The following is a 25,317-nucleotide window of genomic DNA, read 5'->3' on the forward strand; positions in this document are numbered from 1 at the left end:
TTCTATGATTCTACGAAAGGAATGTGATTAGGGAGTTCACTGAAGTTGCAGGGGAGCAAGAGAATAGTCTCATGAGGAATGCCATGTCCTAAACCTCATGGGTGAAGATGGAAGAAGAACATGGAACTCATTGAAGCTCACAGACAAGTGCCTCACAGAAAATTCTGCAAGTCCTTTGAAATAAGAGTTCATACAGGTGAATCATGATATTTCCAAAACAGCGGAAATTTCTCAAAGAACTGGATATTTGAGCATTTGGGTCAATGCTTTTTTGCTATTATGCTATGTTCTCTGATAAACAAGAACGTTGCATAAATTTTTTTGTGCAGGAAAGGCAGTTTGTGCTTTAAGTAGCATTAAACTATGTAATCTTAAAGTGGTGTGTGACCTGCAGGAGCTTTAAACTGTTCCTGGAAAGTGTGGGACAAATGGGAGCATAAAGGCATATTTATTTCTTTGTTCTTTCTCTGTAGCTGGATAGGGGAGGATATTCAGGGAAGTCCAACAGTATTTTTTATTATAAACTGGATGTGGCATGTTCTTGATTCTTGTTTGGTGTTGTGAGTTTTAGCCACTCTCTCATTGCAGGTTTTTCTACAGCTGTGTGAACAACTGATTTATTGTTATTGTAGTCTCTGGTGCTGACACCAAATCACAATTAACATAGAGAAAAGAGTTTCGGGTCAACCCAAACCCATTTGTATTTCTCTAATATGCAAGGGGATTAGAGAAGAAAACACAACTGTTTTACTGAGTTTGAAACAAACCTTTCCATTTTTTCAGGCTATGTTACTGAAAGCAGTAGGTGCTCAGGAGGACACTTGTACACTTTTCCTGAAATCAGTTATTGACTCTGGTGGTTTGGTCCCACTATCCTCCCTGGCTGATCTGGTTTGGAATTTAAACAGAGGACTCCTACTTGCCAAGAAAATTCCTATGCCCCTGGGATATATTTAAGAGATTGTTCAAAAGTGAATTGCTTCCACAACAGAGAAGATGCTGTATTCCCTGCATGCACTGCCCCCAGTGCACCTGTGGCTTAGTGGCTAGAGTTCCTTGAAGGGTTCAAGACTTTGGTTGCATCCAATTTCTGAAGAGTAGAAATAAGGAAATTTTACTCAAGTCTCCAGCATTCTAGATTAGTGTCATGGTTACATAGCATGCAGGGGTTGATGTCTTATTTTGCTGATTTTGTAGAACACTTTAGAGCATCTAAATTGGGAATTGAAATAACTGCAGAAGCATAGGGTTCTGACTGGTCTGTTAGGAATGCATCTAGTGACTAGTCCATCTACTGACAGGGAACCCAGACTCATCTGTTAGGCACCCTAAGTTAGCTGGGTTTGGGTTAAATACACCCCTAAAAAAATCCCTTTGCGATATGAATAAGCTGTGCCATCTTGAAATGCTATAATAAAACATTTCAATAATTAAAAATTATTGCTTTGTTAATTCTCAATTGTTTTCTTAGGCTAATATTCTCTGAATTCACAAATATTTTCAGGATCAAGGAAATGCACTTTATATAAATAAAACCATGTGCAAAAGTAAATTAAATTAAAAAAAAAGAAATGCAGCCTCAGTTTTTCCTGCTTCTATATTGCTAGCTTGAACAAAAGCTTCCCTTCTTCCTGCCTTTCATTTAAAATTTTCTCTTTTTTAGTGATCAGTTTGTGAGATTAGGGACAGATTCTGGAATTGAGAGTGGTTTCTGCTTGTGTAGTTATTACCCACTTTGCTCCCAAGGTGCCATCACATGGTAAAGCACCATTCAGTGTATGGACAAAAGATGTCAGGCCATGTAGAATTAAATCTAAAACCTGAATAAGAACAGTTTGAAAAATTTTGTCTGTCTTCTTAAACCCAATTACTTTCAAAGACCTTCTAAAGAAAGTGTTAGATTTGCACTTCATTGAAGGGCATGCGGCTTTTATAACTTCTTATTCCAGAGAAGCCAACCCATTTTGCCACCTGATCTCTCACTCTCCAAACGTATTTTATGCAGCCTAAATAGCTGTTTATTTTGTGTGTATTGCAATTTTAAATTGCTCTGGCTCAGGCTGTTTTCAGACACAACCATCCTGTATTCCCCTCAGTGCAGAGGGACTGTGCATGCATACGTACTCACACAGAGTTTCTACTTCTTTTTTGTTGCTCTCAGTAAAGGTTCTGCAGACTAAAGGTATGTCTTTCCTTTTTGCATATGGGAATACTTAATGCTGGGTTTGTTACGGGCAAAAAGTGGAAGGGAAAAACTAGAACTGAGTCTTTGGGATAAATGAGCACACTCTTGGATTCATGGACCTGATCCTACCACTGCTATTGATGTGGACAGCCTTATTCTACAGAGTAGAACCACATGAGGAGGATGCCTTCACATGGAAGGAATTTTAGAGCTTTCATGTGTTCCTGCAGGCTATGGAACCTGGTCTTGTGAACAGGGAGTAGTGACCATTCTGTCTTACATGTAAAACAGGGTGCAAGCTAACCTCTGGCTGCAGATGTTGGGGCTGGGAGAGCACAGTAAGATTCTGGATAAGGCTAAGGATTAGGAAGTTATACAAATTAATTAGGTTTCAATTCTGATCTCACTCTCTAGAGTAAATTGGAGTTATTTCATCAGAGCTGACCAATTCAGAAACTGCTGCTTCAGTCTTTTTTACTGCAAACAGAATTAATGTACCCCTTCTCCTCAGCAGCCTTCCATCAGTAATTTCCAACCTCTATTTTCAAGAAGGTAGGGCAATTAAAATTTGTATCTAAATATACCATGTCTCCATTTATCCAGTATTGGCACATGTATAATTTGTAAGAGTCTTAAGTTACAATTAGCAGTAGCCAGATGAGTACAGAGTCACAAGGAGCATCTTGCTTTTGGTTATTCCATAAGTGATCAAGGTATCAACGTTCACGCTTAGCTCAGGCGACAGTATTAGGCATGTGCAACATACTAGTACTGACTAATTTAAAACTGCACAATTTTCCTTCTTAGTGTGATAGCATTCTATGATGATGGCTTCTGCTAGTTAGAAGCATACAAAGATAGTTGTAAAACATAAGCAGCAGGTCTCCAAAGAATCCTAAAGTTAGGTGTAAACATTCATAATTAGGTATATTTGGAATTACCAAACCTTTATTAAACAGGCATTGGTCACCACTTGCTTTGGATCTACTATGTCCACCAAAGGCTCCTTCATGGCAACATCCCTAATACAGGTCATGTCAAAGCCGTACACATTCTCCCACCCTGTCAATGCAAATGCATGTGTCAGAGATTAGCAGTAATAATAAAAATACTTTTTGTTTCTCAATGCATCTTTCATTTGAAAGAATTTCTACCATCCCCTAACTTTCATCTCTCCTCTTTAGCTCTTTGCTCCCTGCCCCAGTTGTCTATGTCATCATTGCTATTTTACAGATAATGCAGTTGTGGCAAAATAATCCCTCAATGAACAAGTTTAAACAAGGGTCTTTGAACAAGTGACCCTTGTTTTTTGGTGTCCCCAAAACTGTGTTATATGAGATTTGTTGATGATTTTCATGGCTTTAGACATTTGAGAGTGTTGCCCAAAATCATACAATATGCCAGGTTGAGACTTGGGAATAGCTGCTAGAGATTACTCTATCCTTTGCTATCCATTCTGGTTAATACTGCCTTTTCTTATAGATTGTTATTCAATAAGCAGTTTGCATGTCCTTTTAATTATTTAAGTAGTCTTAGTTTCAGCAAGTGAATTACTGACAGGAGTAGAATTACAGGTGTGTTTCAATAATTGGGGCATCCAAGTTTTCATCTGCATGTACATCATGACAAAAAAGCAAAATGCCCACTTTCTAAAAGATTTGAAAGCCATGCTGGTCTTCTATATTTGAACTGTTCTTCTGATTGTTTCAATAAATGCTTCTTATCTTGCTGAGGTGTTTTTTTCTTTTTTTTTTCTTGAACAAAATGAAAACATTGAAACATTGAAAAGTACACTGGCTTTGCTTTTAAGATTGCAAATGAAAACAAAATGAAAACAAAAACCTCCAAAAAAAGTGAAATGTTAGTCTTACAAATCATATGAGTCATGGTCCATTCAGTGCTCCAACTGAAAGTCTAAATGGAATACTGTGAACTTTTTAAAAAATTGTTTGAACACAAGTAAGGTAAACTGATAAACAGCAATATTGAGTATGTATGAAATGTCTTGTTTTTTCAGACCACAGCATTTGAGCTACTGGTGTTCCCAGAGGACTCTGATTGAAAATGTAGTATGAGCAAAAAATCTGCATATTTCTAAACTGGAACAAATCTGGACACAAACAGTTCTTTGATATGTTATCTCTTTATTGGACTATGAGTTTCTCAATATTTCAGGGAAGCTGGTGATCAAACCTTTTGTTTCAGGCATCATGAGCATGTGGGAACTTGAGATTATATTTATACAAGCCATATGTTTTTACGTGGTTACTCAGAAGATTAACTAGGAAACCCTGAAGGAACAATTTATTAACAGAGTTGTTGGGGCCTCCATCACTTGGTGTACTTCAGCCTATATGGGATGCTTTTGAAATATATGCCACAGTCTGTATCAGTCAGAGACCTGTTGCAGGATACTGTATGTTTTACATTTTCAGGATATCAGAGTAATTTACTACAGTAGTACTCTGTGGCATTAGTAAAGTTTGAGAAATCAGAAGTCAGATTTTTTTTAGAAACCTCATATTGCATTATTTCTTAATTAATATGATGTTTCTTGAGTGCCCTTTGAAATGCTCAGCCCTGCATCTCATATGAAGGCAAGACTCTATCCACCTTAAGAGAGAAAAAAGAAAGATGAAAAATTGAAATGTAAGGAGACACCATCGAGGATTTATAAACTGAAAAGAGAGACAAGATGGTGGTGCAGATAGGTAGTGAGACAGAAATAACTGAAGACATAGAGGTATAAAAAGTGAGGGGGAAAGGGAAAACAGAGGTGAGGAAAACAGAAAGGAAAGTGTCTTAAAGGAAAACAACATTTTAGAAGAGAAAAAGAACCCCAACCAGTTTTTTTTAAATGATGAAAAAATAAATGGGTTAGAAACAGGTGTATTGTCTGTGAGAAAAGAAAAAAGCTCAAGGCCTAGAAAGGAAGAAGTTCAAAAGCAAGGTGAAAGAAGGCATAAGGGTTTTTTTTTTTTAGGCCAAAATGGCTTTGATTCCTCTACAGAATGGAAGCCTCATACATTCTTTTGAATCTGCAAATTTTGTAAGGAATTTAGCTGTCAAGGTCATCACATAACTGAGGAGAAAAATCCAAGCTGTGCTTAAGGAGTGGATATAATTCTCCCTGACACCTACACAGATCTCTTGTCACTGCCGCACTGCACTGGGCTTGCTTTTGACCCAAAACAGCAGTTTTGACCCCAAATAGCAGTTTTGACCCATTGGCAATTCTGTGTATTGGCGCTGAATTTGATTACAGAAACACCAGACTTTCTTTTCTGAGAGGAGCTGAGAGGCAAGCAATGAGGAGGTAGGCATTTTAAGACTGAACCCACTAATTTTACCCAAGCTTTTCTCAGGAATAGTGTGGCCAGCAGGAGAAGGGAGGTGATTGTCCCCCTGTACTCAGCACTGGTGAGGCCGCACCTGGAATACTCTGTCCAGTTTTGGGCCCCTCAATACACGAAAGTCATTGAGGTGCTGGAGCATGTTCAGAGAAGGGCAACAAAGCTGGTGAAGGGTCTGGAGCACAGGCCTTATGAGGGGCGGCTGAGGGAACTAGGGTGGCTTAGCCTAGAGAAGAGGAGGCTGAGGGGAGACCTTATTGCTCTCTACAACTACCTGAAAGGAGGTTGTAGCAAGGCGGGTGTTGGTCTCTTCTCCCACGTAGTTAGCAATAGGATGAGAGGAAATGGGCTCAAGCTGCGCCAGGGGAGGTTTAGATTGGATATTAGGAGAAATTTCTTCACGGAAAGGGTAGTCAAGCATTGGAACAGGCTGCCCAGAGAGGTGGTGGAGTCACCATCCCTGGAAGTGTTCAAAAAACGGGTAGATGTGGCACCTTGGGACATGGTTTAGTCTAGTCCACTCTTGATTGGTTTAGTGTGGACTTGGTAGTGTAGGTTAATGGTTGGACTGGATGATCTTAAAGGTCTTTTCCAATCTAAACGATTCTATGATTCTATGTATCCTTAATTAATAAAACTGGTTAGGAATTTTATGATTTTTTTCCTCCAATGGCAAATGCCATTTCACTTAAAGTGAAATTGACGAGCTCTGAAAAATAAATAAAAGTAAAAAAAAAAATTAAAGAAGTGTAATAATGTAGAACTTGCTCATTTCATCAAAACTATTATGACCAAATAAATCCAAACTTGGATGACCTGGGGGACAACAAGTTGAATGTGAACCAGGAGTATGACTTTGTGGTGATGAAAGTGAATCACATGCTAAGACATGATGAGTGTCTGAAAAAACTGGGTTTGCTTAGCCTGGGACAGCAAAGGCTAATGGTGTGATCTAGTTGCTATCAGCTGCTACCTGCTGCTACAGAAACAAAGAAAAAGTCATATTCCCTTCAGGTGACAAGGGACAATGAAGGCAAGTTTCAGCAAGGAAAAATCTGACTGGATATTCAGAAACATGTTTACTCCTGAGGGTGCTTCAGCATTTGAACAAGTGCTCAGAGAAGCTATGGAATCCCCATCCCTTGACTCTGCAGGGCAAGGCCCAAGAGTGACAGGCTTTAACTGTGAAATCTGGCCTGCTTTGAGCAGGAGGCTGGACTAGGTGACCTGTAGAGGTCACTAACAGCACCAGTTAGTCAATGAAACTTCAAGGAAAAAAATCCCAACCATTTTAAATGTAAAGCAAAAGTCAATTTTATGCATCTATGAAGTAAACCAAAAAAGTTTAGAACTTTTTTCACATCAAAGTAAAATGGAAATTTCTGATCCTTATTTTTCATTTAAAAATTCTTACATAGTTTTTAAAAGTTAAAAAAGGAATGTGTTTTTTTTTTTGTTCTTGACAAGCTTATTAGTGAGATATCATTTCTTCTGGGCTTATTTCTTAACATTTACAACTCATTTGCATCTCATTAATTTTTCTGTTCTTGTTGTTTTAAAAACAAAACCCAGCACCTGGATGGCAAGAGAATGTTCCCAATTTTAATGGCAGTTATGTGGGATGATGTATTTATCAAAACAACAATAAAACTAAATCTCCTAAAATCCACATTTTAAAATAGAAGTAGAGGTATCAATATAACTCTAAGCACGGTCTACATCAATTCATTCATGCATCTTTCCTTAGCACACTTTAAATTACTGCAAGTTTCCTGAATTTATCACCAGACCAGAGTTTTCTCAATGTTCACATTTATATTGGAATTCTGGCCTGGTTAGTGTGATTTCTTAGCTTTTGCAAAACTTTGCCAGTGAAAAGATTACCGTTGGCCACTATAAATCAAATATTAGGGAAATAACCATAGAAAATGATTACTATCATGTGTTAACTTACAGTGAATTTTGAAGTCCTTGTATTGTCTGTCTTCAATTGCTACCACGTACAAAGCAGCTCGGTCTGGAAACATTAGCCCTCCAGGTTTCTGTTGATGAATTGTGGGGAAATGGATCTCGTAATCTATTCACCTGACAAAGACATCACATTTTGAACTGCACATACAAAAACCAGACAAGCACCCCTTGCATGCCTTTATTGTTTTCCTTCAGATTGTCACATCAGCTTTAATCTCAGCAACTCTTGCAGCCTGTGGCAATGACATTAGATAGTGTCTATATGAACTTCAGCAGTTAATCAAAAGCAAAGTTCTTTCACTGAGATTCCCTTTGTTAATCTTTTCGTTAAAACCTAAGAAAAGGCACTTGGAGTTGTAACTGTGTCTTGTTATGGTGACAGTAGGAGAGGGAAAGCTTGTAGTCAGAAAATAAATGATGATTGCTCCAGCAAGGAGTATGGCATGCAGAGCACCTACCAGCCACTTGTCTCGTGCGAAGATGACTGTGTTTAACATTGACTCATAGAACAGACAGTAACCCATCCACTCGCTGATGATGATGTCTACTTTATCCACAGGTAATTCAACTTCTTCCACTTTACCTTTAAATATTGTGATTACTGAAAAAAGAATCCAAAGAAATATGTTTCACATAATAAAACACCTGACTAAATTCCTTACTGGTGAATGTCAGGCTGACCTTTTCAATATGATTCTCTTCTTGAATGCCTGTAGATAAGGGGCGACTCCATGTGACTCAATGGATTTTATACTATTTTAAAACTACTTGCAGTAAGTATAATAAACAGAAGTTTTAATATCAGCATAAAAGGAGAAAAAAAAAACCAAACCCAGAACCAAAACCCAAACCAAATAAAACCCATATATAAAAAACCAACAGAAAAACAGGCCTTACCTGGTTACCTGCATGATCTCATTTTACACTCCCTTTGGAATTTGGAAGATTTCTAGATCATTGACCAAGTAATGCAAAGAATCCACCTAGAATCCTTTAAACATCCCTGTAGGGTTACACATACATGATCTCATCACTGAGATATTAGAGATTTATGGAACTAGGATCTAACTGCTTTTCAAACATATTATGCTGGCTTCACAATGAGGAAACTAAGGCTTATTTCTTCCATGAATTCTGGGGAGCTGACTCAACTGAGAAAGTCAGATCTAGCCTGACAGTACACAAACAAGAAAATTTGTACAAACACGGTTCTCTCATGAAAAATCATTTTTCATTCCTTTCTGCTTCATGATTGAATCTTTTATAACACACTGGCATTCTCACTCTGAATCTTCTATCTGGTTTAGAATTGCATAACTTTCCACAGTTATCTAAAGTGACTGCTGGAAAACATTGCTGTCAGGTATTTTGTCACCAAATTAGTTTCAAGGAAATTAAAAAGGTTCCTAGAAGTTTGATGGAGTAGAATACCAGATCCTCAGACACACTATTACAACACAGCACATTAAATTACTGTCAATACTGTATACTACTTACAGGAGACTGGGTATACACTGCAAAAGCAAATAAACAAGCAATTAATAGAACTGGTTGATACTAGAACGGATATTTTGCTTAAAGGAAAATTAAGTGCTGGTCCATATTTAGTTCAGTTGTAATAAATAATTTTGTTTTAGGATCACTAAACAATTCACCGATCATTCTTGCATTCTTTAAATATATTTCCTATTTACAAATGTATTCCAAATTCTTTAGACAAATAATTTTCAGCTTGTGTTTGTCTGCTATTTATGTTGTTTGTTGCAGTGGGTAAAGTCTCATGGTTCTGGATTCTTCCTTGACAAGGTAACTGATGCACTAGAAATTCAGGAATAAAGTGATTAGGGAATATTTTATTTTCGTCACTAATTGATAATATTACAGTATTACTCTCAATAAATGGCAATTTTTATTGATGAAAGTGGTCAACATTCAGTTTGAGGAGGATGAAGGTACTTTCATTTAGCTAGAATTAGGTCAGCTGTTTAAGAGTGGAAATGTGGGTTGAGTGACTTTTAGAACTCAGCCCAGGGAAAATGAGGTTTTGTCTTTCCAAAATACATGCAGTACTAGTACTACTCTAACCCGATGCGGCCACTTTATTTGCATAGCAAACTTTTAATCCAGACTGGCCCCCTAAGAAGTTGGGAACACTCTGATTCAGACTGGTAATAGAAAGTATCAGCTGGTAAGAGCAACCTGATTGGAAAAGAGCAGAGTTCTCTTCTCCTTCCCATTCTTTAAACTCCTTCCTTTCACAGTTAGTAGCTCAATAGTTCATCTGTTGTTATACTGAAGACTCTTCATGTCTATAAGCTCCAGCCACGAGTTCTCTTTAGTTCTCTTTTCTCCCAAGAACTTTCACTGCCACAATTCTTTTGGAGTGAATTTTAGCACTGTTGACAGCTGCCAGAGTGACACACCTGCAGACTTTGAAGCCCTCTGTTTAGACCTAGAACAGTCACAGTGTAAGCAGCAGCAGCAGCACAAGTTCCTCCCACCTCCCTTCACTTTGGTGAAACATCTTCATAAGGCACCATGTGGGAACACATTGTGCTGTGCCCAGCTGTATTGTATCTGTTCTGGAAACAGTGGGTTTTCTCTTGGTTCAGCCCCTTTTGCTGACTCTGCATTTCTCTAAACAATTAGGGGGAAAAAATAAAAATTTCCATGAGCAACAAGATCCTTTGGCTCAGTACCTGGTTGCATTAAAATAAAAGTGAATGTGGGTCAGTGTAAAGTGTGTTAAGTGTAACTGTTAGTTCAGTTGTGTAATTTGTTTATATTGGAGACCAAACTGCAGTCGGACAGACTGCTGAACCTGCCCAGGCAAGTCTCCTGCCAAAGGGGAGGGGGCTCTGCTTCTTCCTCCAGTTTTTCCTAGGACTTGCTCCTTGAAGAAACAGGAGGAAGAAGCAGAGATACCTTCTGCAACCTCTGGAGCACACTGGATCTTTGATATTTATTCTGACAATGGTCCCTTCACACACAATTCCTGTTGCTGGAAATCCAAATGTAAATTGAATTTTTGTATACTGTTTGTGTAGCTATTTGAGGAAAGGCCATTCTGGGAATATACGGGCTCTGCACCAAACATGCAGGATAACCAAGCTGAGGTCAACACCTCATTGTTTTAGTGCCTTATTCCTACTGTGGAGGAGAGTATTTTCCAGTCCTTTGCTTCCTTCTTTTTCTGAACCAAAAGTTGCATAGATTGGCTGGCCTCTTATATCCCATATGACTGCTGTTTCTTTCACACCACACCACTTGAATATGCATGCTGTACAATAAATTCTCCTCCCAAACAGCTCTGTGTTAGTCAAAGTTGCCAGTGACAGCAATAAAAATTAGAGCAGATCTAAACTAGAACAGAAATCTATTCCTGTGCATGTGCTAGCATAGCATGAGCACAGACACAGCTAAAAAGCGGGGGACAAATTATATAGTCTGCCAGCTATGACCTGCACTGCTCTGCAGCAAAGGTGAGCTCTTCAGAAAGAGCACTTTTGAACAAGAACTGTCTCACAGTATCTGTTAAAAAAGCCTGATTTTGGGGGTTGTTACAAAGATATTTTGTGTGCAGTGATTTGGAGGAGGACTGAAAACATGAAATAGAGCTTGTTGGAGATTATTTTTTGTTAAGAGTTTTCAGTAGGTTGGGGGTACTTTTAGTATTTTTTTTAATGGAAGTGTTTCCACATCCCTGGAAATTTCAACTGTTTTCCTTTCAAGGAAAAACAAAAAAGTTTTCTATGATATTGTTATTCTGAGAACTGAACATTTTCATTTGTGTGTGTGTTTCAATATGGTTTTTAAAAAGATATATATATATTTTTAAAAGTCGGAAGTCAGAAGAAACTCTTAGTGAAAAATCTGTATTGATATGGAATACTTTTTGCTTTGAACCGTATTTCAATTTGAATGTAAGAGAGTGTTGGGGGGGATTCTATTTAAAAGATAAGGTGGAATTCAAATGGCAGAATTAATTTGAAAAGTTCAGCTCTAATATGGGGCCTTCTGTCTGCTTTGCTAAATCAAACTGCCTGTTGGTAAGTCCTGTTTGCTTCTGTTGTTTGTGAGCCTAGAAGTAAACGTAGAAGTAACTTCCTGTGAGGAATTGTTGTATTGCCTAGAATGAGGTGTTTAGTTTTGTATTTACATAAGTAAATTACGCAAAACTATTATTTACATATAAACCACACCATATATATTAATCAGAAAAAGTGAAACAGTTATCTTCTCCTTCTCCTGAAGAAATTTTTTTTTATATGCCTTACTGTTGTCCAAGTGGTTGGCCTTGATAATTTTTTCTGAGTAGTCAGATATACTTGAGCATTCAATCTAAGAAAAAAAGAAAAAAAGAAAAACAAGAGGAAGAGTAATTATGTGTAGAGATCTCAGCTCTATGAATAAGACCAAAATCTACTAAAGGCAGCAAAGACTCTACAGAGCATGTAACCATTGATAAAGACTAAATCAAACCTGTGTGGGCAGGATCATGATATTTTAACCTTTAAACTGCAGTCTGTGCTTGAGTGAGAGATTGTTTTTAATCTGTTGTGATTAAATTCTCACAGAGTAAATCTGTGAGAAAAGGTTGGTTTTAAAACTGATGAAATGTGGAAAAAAAGAGGTCCTAACTACAAAATTACATAATTTATTAATCATATTATTTAATTTATTCCCATTACTTCAGAATATTGCCTCCTCCCCCAAAAAAATCTGCTGAAGGGAATGAATTAGCATAGTGCTACATGTCCTCACGTATTTTAAATACGTTCAAACTTTGTGAATAATGTTAAAATTCAAACTATACCAATACTTGTCTGTGTCAAGAAGCAATTGCTTTTCTCCATGAAACATCTATCATCTTTGGCAAGGTATGCTATCAAAAAAGAATACAGACATTTTACACAGAAGAAATGACTGAATTATCGTATTTATAAAAACATCTAGAGCTGCATGTCTTTTCCTATGACCAGTTCTGTGCTTTTACTAGGAAAGGAATTATAAAGCACCTTATAGTTTTAGATTTGCCCCTTAAATTTGTTAAAATCTGAGTTCTAGCATAAAAGCCCATGTTTGCAATGACCTTTGATATCTTTTAGAGAAATACTGCATTCTGTGATCTGTGTTTTGTGCCCTTTAAAATCATGAGGGCCAAAGTTGCTGGTAGTCACCTAATCAGTTCCTAATTTACCCCTTCCAAATTTGACATTAAACTGCCAATAATACTTTTTATAATCCTTGTCTCTCTAATTCCCCTATGGAAATGTCAAATGGAATTATATTATCTCTAGTGAGGTGTTTTATATGTCCAGTGAATTCCATGTAACCTCTAAAAGCAAAACTCTGCTTGATCTCTGTGATGGCACTCACAGATGGCAGGACAGTGGATAGAAGGACACATAAATCCCTTATTCTTTTTATATAGCCCATGAAACAGCTAGACATTATAGCAGTCATAGTATCAATCCCTGTCCGCATGGGATCATGAGCATTAATTCTACTTAGCTTGCCTGTGGATGTAAACTGCTCCTTAAGATGTCTGACTCAATGGCCTGAACATAAACCAAAACTGGCGTGTAGAAAGGAACACCAGAGTGGTAGTCCAGAGAGTCCAAGGAAGAAATCCCTTGGGGAGAACTTTGTCCTTTTTCTCCATCCAGCTTCTTCTTCCCTTACTGTAAACTGTATAGGCTATATGCTTTGTCTATCCTTAAAGCCATTATAACATACTCAGTTTTCCTGTCTGTATTCACATCTGTCTGGCATTTTCAATTCCATTGCCCATTCTTTTTGCTTGTTTTGGATTATTTTTAAATAAAGCATGGGCATGTAGGTGTTTGGAGGTGGCTTTCTAACCTTTCTAAAGAAAGAGATGCAAAGAAATAAGAAGTTCTACTTCACAAATGACTACAAGTTTCCAAAAATCAGCTTCATTCTCAAAGAAGCAAAATAATAAAAAAACAACACTCAAATATTCTAGGAAGGAAGATATATTTCAGAAAATAGACTTGTTTTAGGGTGGCTAAAGCTGTTCATCTCTATTTTGACTTGGACTCTATACTGTGGTACAATTTTATTTTAAAAAGCAACTAATTTCAGAAAAAGAAAATACTGAATTCTATAGGGAAAGAAATAGGGAAAAAAATCAGTGTTGTCAGGTTTTCCTCCAGTTCTCTTTCAAGCCAGTGATCTGCTCAAAACTGTCAATTTTATAAAGCATTTGGATTTTATGAAAACTGTGTGTTCCAATAAAATACGTCTGTACCTCAGTTTACAATCATAGAATCATAGAATGGTTTGGGCTGGAAGGGACCTTCAAAGACAATCTAGTCCAATCCCTCTACCATGGACAGGGACATCTTTCACTAGATCAGGTTGCTCAAAGCCCCATCCAACCTGACTTTGAACACTTCCAGTGATGGGGCATCCACAAATTCTCTGGGCTACCTGTTCCAGTGTCTCATCACTCTCATCATAAAAAGTTTCTTCCTTATATCCAATTTAAATCTACCCTCTTTCAGTTTAAAACCATTGCCCCTTGTCCTATCACTATAGGCCCTGGTAAAAAGTCTTTCTCCACCTTTCTTATAAGCCCCCTTTATATATTGAAAGGCCGCCATAACGTCTCCCCAGAACCTTCTCTTCTCCAGGATGAACAACGCCAACTCTTTCAGCCTTTCTTCATAGGAGAGGTGTTCCAGCCCTCTGATAATTTTTGTGGCCCTCCTCTTGACCCGCTATAACAGGTCCATGTCCTTCTTGTACTGAGGACCCCAGAGCTGGATGCAGTACTCCAGGTGGGGTCTCACAAGAGCAGAGTAGGGGGAGAGTATCATGTTTCTCAACCTGCTGGCCATGCTTCTTATGCAGCTCGGGATATGATTGGCTTTCAGACCTGTAAGCACACATTGCTGGCTCATACCCAATTTTCCATTCACCAGTGCCCCCAAGTCCTTCTCTGCAGGGATGCTCTCAATCAATTCATCACCCAGTCTGTACTGACACTATGGATTGCCCTGATTTAAGTGCAGGACCTTGCACTTGGCCTTGTTGAACTTCATGAGGTTCACACCGGTCCACTTCTCAAGCCTGACAAGGTCCCTCTGGATGGCATCCTTTATGTCAAGTATATCAACTGCATCACACAGCTTTGTCATCTGCAAACTTGCTGAGAGTGAACTCAATCCCACTATCTATGTCATTAGTGAAGATATTAAATAGTAGTGGTCCCAGTATGGACCCTTGAGGGATCCTTGAGTTTCTTCAGCTGTATCTAGTTCTGTGTGTGTATATTCATCTCTACTTTCCTTTTACTTCCCAATCTTCAATCTAATGCTGCAAATGTCTCCTCTTTTACTGGGGCCTTTTTCTGAAACAGTGACCACATTCCCAGATTTGCTTTTCCCCTGGGCTGTGTCCTCATCACCACCTTTTTATCCAAATCAGCTAACATCTGACATGTGCCTTCATTTTATATGTCTGTTTAACTCCTTCTTACCTACACTGTCTTATTTGTCTGAAAATACCATAGAATTCAGATAGTTCTACTGCAGTGATTGTCCTGAATTTTGTATGACTAAATGCAGCAGATGAACCAAGGTTTCAAGGGATAATTGAATGTATTTTTCTATCCCTCACACACCCCTCTCAAGCACCAACAGCCACATGCCAATCCTATCTCTACATGTCTTACAACAGCTTCTCAGTTATATGAATATCATTGCATGAACTACTGTTATCCTCCCATGATGGTTAGGGGTCAGAGCACGTGAAGACAGAAGAAAAACTGAGGGGGCTGGTTCTGTTCAGCTTGTAGAAGAGATCCCCCAAATCCAACAGTTATCTTCAGCTATTTAAAAAGTCCTTGCAGAGAAAACAAAGTCAAACTCTTCTCTGAAGTGCACAGTGACGGGACAAAAGGCAGTAATCACGAGCTGCAACAAGGGAAATTCCTGCTGATTGTAGCACTGGAATAGGTGCTGAGAGAGGATTTAGAGTCTCCATCCTTGGAGATTTTCCAAATTGGACTGGACAAGGCCTTGAGCAACCTGATATAGCTTTAAACTGAAGTCTGCTTTGAGCAGGAGGTTGGATTAGATACTTCCAGAGGTCTTCTAAACTAAAACTTTCTATGAGCCAGTGATTCTATGATTTACACCTCTTGAAGACCCAAAGACGATTCTAGCAGTTGGCTAAGGTAGTGGCAAGGAATAAGTTCCAACAGTGAGTAAGAGGGGATAAGAAGAACCAGACAGGGTAGTGGATGAATTTGAACCTGAAGAAGGGAAAGAGTGAGAAAGAGGAGAGTGATTTCAGTGGCACTGTAGTCAGAAAACCAACACTGCATTTGTCAACAGTTCCACATCATGCTATTTGAAAAATCACATGTAACTGTAGGGAAGAAACTGGAACATCTCAGCTCTATGTAATAACTCATGGCAAATGTTTGCTTTTTAAAAGGAACACTCACAGTTTCTATTGGCACTCTTTGCCAATCGGACCATAAAGTCTGAATTTGACTGTAAGATTGCCACTGCCAGATCTCTGAAATATCTGCTTTTCCAACACAAACACAACTCTGCAGCTTGCTGCGTGACAGGGTTCATGGTGAGCTGGGTCATGTGACAAGAAGGTTGAAACTCTTAGGCTGTAGCAGAGGAGTTTCACATGTGAGTTCCTTTGATAGCTAAGTTTCCTGGATAGCACAGCCCCCAGTTTTAGTGCTGAACAGTCCACGGGTGAGCTGACACTGGTGTGCCACTGAGCTTTATAAATGCCTGAGGTATGGCCTGAATTGTAAAGAAGTCCAAAGAAAAATAAAACGCACAACAACAAACCTGTGGAAAAATATTTACTTTTCTTTTACTGGGTGAATTTTCTGCCAGTGAGCTGGCACACTGTAGAATCAGATTAAGCACCAATGCCAGCACAAGGGAGGGAGGAAGACCATATGGCCAGGGATCTGGAGATAGGAAGGTGGGAGCACAGCATCATCATTTTGTATACACTTATACTTTTACAGCACTGCAACATCCTTGCATGAAACTTGCATTCCTGCATCAGAGAAGGCTGCAGGCTTACTCTCCCTGAGGCTCTGAGATAATGAACTGTGTACTTGGTTTACAAGAAATACATTCTAGCTGCCCTGCCAATGCTGTATATTAAGTCTCATGCTTAAATGCTGAAACTTTTACTAGCACCTTCTGATTTCAGCAATCTATACTTCTATGCTCTAGCCTGATACTCTGATGAGGCACTCAGAATTAACATTGGATTTTGAAAATATAAACCTGAGAACTGAACAGGAGTCCTTGCATTTCATGTATCATTACCAGTAATAAATACACACAGTTTAAATATTCAGTGACATCAGTGTCTTCAAATGCACAGATGTAGCCAACTAAGTTTTAGTAAACAATTTTATCAAAGAATTACACAGAATTTTCTATGTTGTGTTGTGTCTGGAGGGCAAACAGAAGTCCAAACAAAAAGAAATTGTATTTGTTATTTTAGAGTCAGTACAAGTAAGTCTGAATAGACTTAGGAAGCAAAGCTACGCTCTCTCTAATGACTTCTCTTGAGAGAACTGCACATTCCTGCTCCTGAAGTTCAATGTATTTAAGGTAATCATTCCCTTCTGCCTCTGAAAAGCATTATTGTTGGCAGAGAAAACATGCACATGCCTTCTTGCATGATTCGTTGAGTTGTAATATACATGGAAAAGTGTATTAAAGATATTTGTTTCCAAGACTACAAAGTTGCAGAACTTAAGGATTTAAAAAAGCAGGATGGTTCCTCTGACTCCTCTGAGTAGGAGTGATTCCCTTTTTTTGCAACATTTTTTTTGCAGCCAAGAAGAAATGTGGATATGTACCAGATCACCAAAGATTCTACACAAGAAAAGGCACTATATCTCGATTTGGAAAAGGCACGCTACTGCAGGTCACAGAAAGCAACAGAACTCCACTGAAGTCACTGTCAACCAAGCCATACAAGAGCTTGGAGAGAAGAATTTCAAACCAAGATGAGTAAGAAAAGGTAAGTCACCAAGCCAAATTCTCAGGCAAAATGCACAAACTCACAATATGAGAGCAAGTCTTCTTACCCCATATACCTTCTTGGCTCCTGCCTTTGCAGCAAACATAGAGAGGATTCCCGTGCCACTTCCAACATCAAGGACAATCTTATCTTTAAAAACATGTTTATTGTGATACATTGAGTTTCTATAGGTTAATGTGCGCACTTCATCCTTTAACATTTCCTGTGATGAAAAGAAAAGCATTGTGTTATTATTTGAAGTGCTTATATGCATTCAACACTGCTGCTGAATGTATTCCCTTATTATAATTTAAGCATTATTAACACACAGCCTGAAGAGTTTTTCAAGTACTTTGGGGTGCACACATCAAAGCAACTGTAAAATGCTAGCTACTTAGAATTGAATTGTTAAGAAGAAGCATGATGTCCTTTGTAGAATTTTATTTCTCTAAATATTACTTCGCTGTTACAATTGACAACCAGATCACAGGACTGCTTTGGGCATAGACAGAAGCCATACAGAAATCCAAGCTTTCCTTTTCTCCTAAATCATGCACAACCTAGAGCCTCAGTGGAGGGACTTTCTGAGGTTTCTCTTTGAACACAAAATAAATAGTTCCATAAACTATTATAAGACAGCAGTCTTGATAGCCTTGCCCAAAGTGATGCAGGAAGTCCATAGCAGAGCGTAAAGATACAGTGTTGTATGGTACTCTCCTACTGCTTTTCTGTTCACTTATTTATATGACCAATTTCCAGAAGATATTAATGTATAAGCTAGACCACTATCTCATTATTTTAAGTTGTCGTTGTTAGGTTCTGATTTTTGCTTCATTGATAAAAGCAATACATGCATTTCATTCCATTGACACCTTGCTCTCAGGTGTGCATGTATCAGTCAAACTATATCAATAAAGAGCACTGAGGTCAAGATCCAAGTGCCATTTTTAAGAGAAATGTAGGCCATTCAATACACCTTCAATTTTCTCAAAATGCTTCTGTTAGGTCTAGAAGGCTGAACTTCTGCTTATACTACTGCCATCATTTCATAGTTTAAGCAAGTAGGCAAATGATTTTTTGAATTTCAGTATAAAAAGAATCAGTTCACTGCCCAGCAGTCTGAAGCACTAGTGCACTGGATTGTTACATATATCAGTAGCTCACTTACCTGTCTTGTCAGGAGACTATATGTCAATAACTGTACATGAATAAAGGGTTATTTTTATCATTATAAAGCACGGTTCGGTATCAGTCGAAGAAAGAGGCACAGGAACAGTCCAACAACACTGGAAAGGTCATGGAGCACACCCTCAGGGAAACTTTCCAAACATATTAAGGACAAGAAGGTGATTGGGAGTGTTCAGCATGGACTGGGAGATGACTGACCACCTGATAGCTTTCTGTGGTGAAATAACAGGCACTGTGGATGAGGGAAGAGGAGTGGATGCTTGTTTATCTTGATTTTAGCAAGACTTTCAACACTGTTTCCCGTAACATCCTCATTGAAAAACTGAGGAAATACGGACTACATAAATGGACAGTGGACTGAAAACTGACTGAACTGCTGCTCTCAAAATGTTGTGATCAGCAGCACAAAGCCCATCTAGAGGCCAGTCACTAGTGGTGTCCCCCAGGAGTCAATACTGGTGCCAATACTGTTGGATACCTTCAATAATAACCTGGATGATGGGACAGACTGCAACCTCAGCAAGTTTGCAGTTGACAGAAAACTGGCAGGAGTGGCTGATTCACCAGATGGTTGTGCTGAAAATCAGAGGGACCTCAACAAGCTGAAGAAAGAACTGACAGGAATCTCAAGAAAGACAACAAAGGGAAATGCAAAGTCCTGCACATGGGGAGGAATAACCTCATGCACTAGTATAGGCTGAGGACTGGCTGTCAGAAAGCAGTGTTTGCCAGAAATGACCTTGGGAACCTGGAAGACAGCAGTTTGAACATAAGCCAGCAATGTGCCCCTGCAGCATTTTGGGCTGCACTAAAAAAAGCATCACCAGCAGGTCAAGGAAGGTGGTTCAACACCGGTGAGACCACATCTGGGGTTCTGTGTCCAGTTCTGGATTGCCCAGTGTCCTGGTTTTGGCTGGGATAGAGTTAATTTTCTTCCTAGTAGCAGGCATAGTGCTGTGTTTTGGATTTAGTAGGAGAAGAATGTTGATAACACACTGAGGTTGTAGTTGTTGCTAAGTACTGCTTATGCTAATCAAGGACTTTTCAGCTTCCCATGCTCTGCCAGGTGCACAAGAAACTGGGAGGGGGCGCAGCCAGAATAGTTCATCCAAACTGACCAAAGGGCTATTCCATACCACGTAACGTCATGCTCAGTATATAAACTGGGGGAGGGGTTGGCTGGGGAGCAGCGAATGCTGCTCAGGAACTGTCTGGGTATTGGTCAGTGGGTGGTAAGCAATTGCATTGTGCATCACTGGCTTTGTATATTATTATTATTATTATTATATTGTTACTATTATCATTACTATTTTACTTTATCTCAGTTATTAAACTGTTCTTATCTCAACCCAGGAGTGTTTCTCACTTTTACTCCTCCAATTCTCTCCTCCATCCCACCGCAGCAGGGGAGTGAGTGAGCGGCTGCTGGTGCCTAGTTGCTGGCTGGGGCTAAACCATGACAAGAGGGTATTTCAAGGACCCAAAAGGGTACCGGTGGGCTTTTGGTATAGCTTCCTTGGAGTCAGAGGAAATTAAACAGCTGTCCACCTTGCCCGGTCTCTCAGAGGACCCTTCTATTGTGGGGTTGCTGAGGGTCAAAGAGCAACAGGTGCCGATCGCCACACAACGGTGCACCAGTGGCAATATCGCACCAACCAAGACTCCCTGATTCCCATCCATAACCTGCTTCGTTGACTGGAGAGCCAGGGAGTGATCAGCAAGACTCACTCACCCTTTAACAGTCCCATATGGCCAGTGCAAAAGTCTAATGGGGAGTGGAGACTAACAGTAGACTATCGTGGCCTGAATGAAGTTATGCCGCCACTGAGTGCTGCCGTGCCGGACATGCTGGAACTTCACTACAAACTGGAGTCAAAGGCAGCCAAGTGGTATGCCACAACTGATATTGCTAATGCATTTTTCTCGATCCCTTTGGCAGCAGAATGCAGGGCCCAGTTTGCTTTCACTTGGAGGGGTGTTCACTACACTTGGAATCGACTGCCCCAGGGATGGAAGCAGAGCCCCACCATTTGCCATGGACTGATCCAGACGGCACTGGAACAGGGTAAAGCTCCAGAACATCTGCAGCATATTGATGACATCATTGTGTGGGGCAGTACAGCAGGATAAGTTTTTGAGAAGGGAAAGAAAATAGTCCAAATCCTTCTGAAGGCTGGTTTTGCCATAAAACAAAGTAAGGTCAAAGGACCTGCACAGGAGATCCAGTTTTTAGGAAGAAAATGGCAAGATGGACGTCATCAGATCCCAATGGATGTGATCAACAAAATAACAGCTATGTCCCCACCAACTAGCAAAAAGGAAACACAAGCTTTCTTAGGCATTGTGGGTTTTTGGAGAATGCATATTCCAAATTTTGGTCAGATCATAAGCCCTCTCTATCTAGTGACCTGGAAGAACAATTTCAAATGGGACCCTGAGCAACAAGAAGCCTCTGAACAAATTGAACGGGAGATAGTTCATGCAGTAGCCCTTGGGCCAGTATGGGCAGGGCAGGATATTAAAAATGTGCTCTACACTGCAGCCGGGGAGAATGGCCCTACCTGGAACCTCTGACAGAAAGCACCCTCGAGGTCGACCCCTAGGGTTTTGGATTTGGGGATACGGAGGATCCGAAGCCCGCTATACTCCAACTGAGAAAGAGATACTGGCAGCATATGAAGGGGTTCGAGCTGCTTCAGAAGTGGTTGGTACTGAAGCACAGCTCCTGCTGGCACCCCGACTGCCGGTGTTGGGCTGGATGTTCAAAGGGAGGGTCCCCTCTACACATCATGCAACTGATGCTACGTAAGTGGGTTGCACTAATCACACAACGGGCTTGAATAGGAAACCCCAGTTGCCCAGGAATCTTGGAAGTGATTATGGACTGGCCAGAAGGCAAAGATTTCGGAATATCACCAGAGGAGGTGGTGACACGTGCTGAGGAGGCCCCACTGTATAATAAACTGCCAGAAAATGAGAAACAATATTCCCTGTTCACTGATGGGTCCTGTCGTCTTGTGGGAAAGCATTGGAGGTGGAAAGCTGCTGTATGGAGTCCTATACGACAAGTCACAGAAACTGCTGAAGGAGAAGGGGAGTCGAGTCAGTTTGCAGAGGTGAAAGCCATCCAGCTGGCTTTAGGTATTGCTGAAAGAGGAAAGTGGCCACTACTTTATCTCTATACTGACTCATGGATGGTGGCAAATGCCCTGTGGGGATGGTTGCAGCAACGGAAGCAGAACAACTGGCAGCACAGAGGCAAACCCATCTGGGCTGCTGCATTGTGGCAAGATATTGCTGCCCAGGTGGAGAACCTGGTTGTAAAAGTATGTCATATAGATGCTCACACACCCAAGGGTTGGGCCACTGAAGAACGTCAAAACAACCAGCAGGTGGGTCAGGCCACTAAGATTGAAGTGGCTCAGGTGGATCTGGACTGGCAACATAAGGGTGAATTATTTACAGCTCAGTGGGCCCATGACACCTCAGGCCATCAAGGAAGAGATGCAACATATAGATGGGCTCACGACTGAGGGGTGGACTTGACCATGGACGCTATTGCACAGGTTATCCATGAATGTGAAATATGTGCGGCAATCAAGCAAGGTAAGCAGTTAAAGCCTTTATGATATGGAGGACAATGGCTGAAATATAAATATGGGGAGGTCTGGCAGGTTGATTATATCACACTCCCACAAACCCACTAAGGCAAGCACCATGTGCTTACAATGGTGGAAGCAACCACTGGAAGGCTGGAAACATGTCCTGTGCCCCATGCCACCCCCTGGAACACTATCCTGGGCTTTGAAAAGCAAGTCTTATGGTGACATGGCACCCCAGAAAGAATCGAGTCAGACAATGGGACTCATTTCCAAAACAACCTCATAGACACCTGGGCCAAAGAGCATGGATTTGAATGGGTATATCACATCCCCTATCATGCACCAGCCTCCGGGAAAATCGAATGATACAGTGGACTGTTAAAGACTACCCTGAGAGCAATGGGTGGTGGGACATTCAAACATTGACATACGCATTTAGCAAAAGCCACATGGTTAGTCAGCACTAGGGAATCTGCTAGTCAAGCTGGCCCTGCCCAATCAAAACTTGTACGTACTGTAGAAGGAGATAAAGTCCCTGTAGTGCACACAAAAAATATGCTGGGGAAGACAGTCTGGGTTACTCCCCCCTCAGGCAAAGGCATACCCATTCGTGGGATTACTTCTGCTCAAGGACCTGGGTGCACTTGGTGGGTGATGCAGAAGGATGGGGAAGTCCAACGTGTATCTCAAGGGGATTTGATTTTGGGTGAAAATAGTCAATGAACTGAATTGTATGATGTTAATTGCTATATAATACTGTATATCATCATTTCTATGGTGGCTATACACCATATCAATGGCATTACAGTAAGAATCACCCAGATTAATGAAGAATGAACTTTGATGAAACCAAAGTACAGTGGTGATGGAACCAGAACTGGCTTCGGCATGCAACAGTCCAACACCACACAGCATCTCTCCTGCCCTGAAAGACTGTTATGACAGATGGAACCCAAAGTCATGGACTAAATGAACTCAATGGACATTTTAGATGGATGGCCTATAGACAAAGGGAATGATATATGTGTGTATATATCAAAAGACAGGGAAAGTGGTGGTGATTAACTGGAATGTATTGGAAAGTGTAGGACCTGTGCATGATGTAGATGGTATAGAATAAGGGGTGGATACTGTCCTGGTTTTGGCTGAGATAGAGTTAATTTCCTGTGTTTTGGATTTAGGATGAGAATAATGCTGTTAACACTCCGATGTTTTAGTTCTTGCTAGGTAATGTTTCTATACTCAAGGACTTTTCAGCTTCCCATGCTCTGCCAGGTGCACAAGAAGCTGGGAAGGAGCACAGCCAGGACAGCTGACCCAAACTGGCCAAAGTGATATTCCATACAATATGATGTCATGCTCAGTATATAAACTGGAGAGAGTTGGCCGGGGGACAGTGATCGCAGTTTGGGGACAGGCTGGGCATTGGTCAGTGGGTGGTGAGTAACTGCATTGTGCATCACTCATTTTGTATATTCTTCTATCATCATCATCATCATTATTATTATTATTACTATTTTCTCTTCCTCTGCTGTCCTATTAAACTGTCTTTATCTCAACGCAACGGTTTTACTTTTTTTTTCCGATTCTTTTCCCCATCCCACTGGGGCAGGGGAGGGTGAGCAAGCAGCTGTGTGGTGCTTAATTGCTGACTGGGGTTTGGCAAGATGTAATTGTCAGATAGAAATCTTTTGTTTATGTATACATCCCACAAACAATTACTGGAATAATGGAAATAGATACTGTTTGTTATGTGGTTTGTGAAAAGTGCCACTGACTTCACACTGTTGGCCTTTTTGCATCTCTTTAAGATCCCATCCTCTTGGGTCACATAAGATATTAGTGTCTTCTTTAGAATTGGTCTACAGTCAACCTTTTGATGGTAAATATGGTCCACTGTGTATTTTGAATTCTTTTCAGGAGTGTATTTACTGGAGGCTATTGGGCTATATGTTCCCATTAATGCAGCCTGTGCTTTCAGGTAACATGCCAGGTGTCAAGAAATTACCTGGCTTCTCATGTCAGTTGAGTAGCTGTTCTGCTGGCATCTGTGCTCAATTATGCAAGAGAACAAAAGACCTAACTTAGCAATAAGGTAGTTTCCATGTGTGGCTGGGTTATTTTGCAGCTCTCATAAATGCTCTAAATTGATGGACTCATGAAGATCACCACTGTACAGACAGCTAACATAAGCTCTGTGGAGAACTCATATACCTAAGGATCTAGGTGGAACAGAGGTTTTGAGTACAGGTCTCTAGAGAAGTGGGTGGTAACTTTGGTACTTAACCAGATTATAGAATCTTCTGAGGAAAGGCAGAGGAATATAATTATGAGCAAGTGGGAGGGAGATAAATAGCTAATAAATCAAAGAAAACATTATTATTATTACTGTTGTTCTTGTTTTGTTGTTGGTTTTGTCATCATTGTTGTTGTTGTTATTAAATAACTGCTGAAATAAAAATAAATATTACCTCATGAATTCCAAAGTGAGCATAGGAATCAAAGTAATAATCCCTGGATGTCATTTCTTCTGGATTGATGAGCTTTGCCATCTTGCCTCGGCCCGGGCAGCTTGGTTGCAATGAGACATGTATGACAGATTGAACTGGCTTTGGAACAACAGTAGGCTGAGGAGGCTGGGATGGGATGGGGCAAACCTAGGAGAACATGGGATATTGTTAAGAGGCACCATTAAAAGAAAACATTTGTCTCTATGTCTAGCATAGTGATATTATTGTAACTACTAGGAGATAGTAAGACCAAAGACACCTCGGGTATCGTAAGTGAAATTTAGGCTGCCTTCTGTTCCTGGCTCTTTAACTTATTTGCTCTGTCTTGGAAAATTTCCTTAATGGCTTTTTTCTTGATGGTGCTCTGCAGATACCTACATCAGTGCAAAGTAATGGCAAATTATTGGTGTTGGCTGAAGTGGGTGACTCCAAACATTGACACAAGGCAGTTAAGAGCTAGG

General features: G+C 40.1%; 1 protein-coding gene across 1 annotated transcript in view; it reads right to left on the reverse strand.

Moving 5' to 3' along the window:
• PRMT8 (protein arginine methyltransferase 8) overlaps nucleotides 1–25,317 on the reverse strand; it is an 82,134-nt gene that overhangs the window by 14,725 nt on the left and 42,092 nt on the right. The window contains exons 3-8 of the mRNA XM_075722490.1: nucleotides 24,818–25,003; nucleotides 17,624–17,779; nucleotides 11,787–11,850; nucleotides 7,968–8,110; nucleotides 7,493–7,580; nucleotides 3,132–3,247 (exon numbers count right to left, since the gene is read on the reverse strand). Coding sequence (XP_075578605.1) covers nucleotides 3,132–3,247; nucleotides 7,493–7,580; nucleotides 7,968–8,110; nucleotides 11,787–11,850; nucleotides 17,624–17,779; nucleotides 24,818–25,003 — 753 coding nt within the window. The remainder of the gene's footprint in view (nucleotides 1–3,131; nucleotides 3,248–7,492; nucleotides 7,581–7,967; nucleotides 8,111–11,786; nucleotides 11,851–17,623; nucleotides 17,780–24,817; nucleotides 25,004–25,317) is intronic.

The sequence above is a fragment of the Pelecanus crispus genome, chromosome 1 (assembly GCF_030463565.1).
Source record: "Pelecanus crispus isolate bPelCri1 chromosome 1, bPelCri1.pri, whole genome shotgun sequence".
Lineage (NCBI taxonomy): Eukaryota > Metazoa > Chordata > Aves > Pelecaniformes > Pelecanidae > Pelecanus > Pelecanus crispus.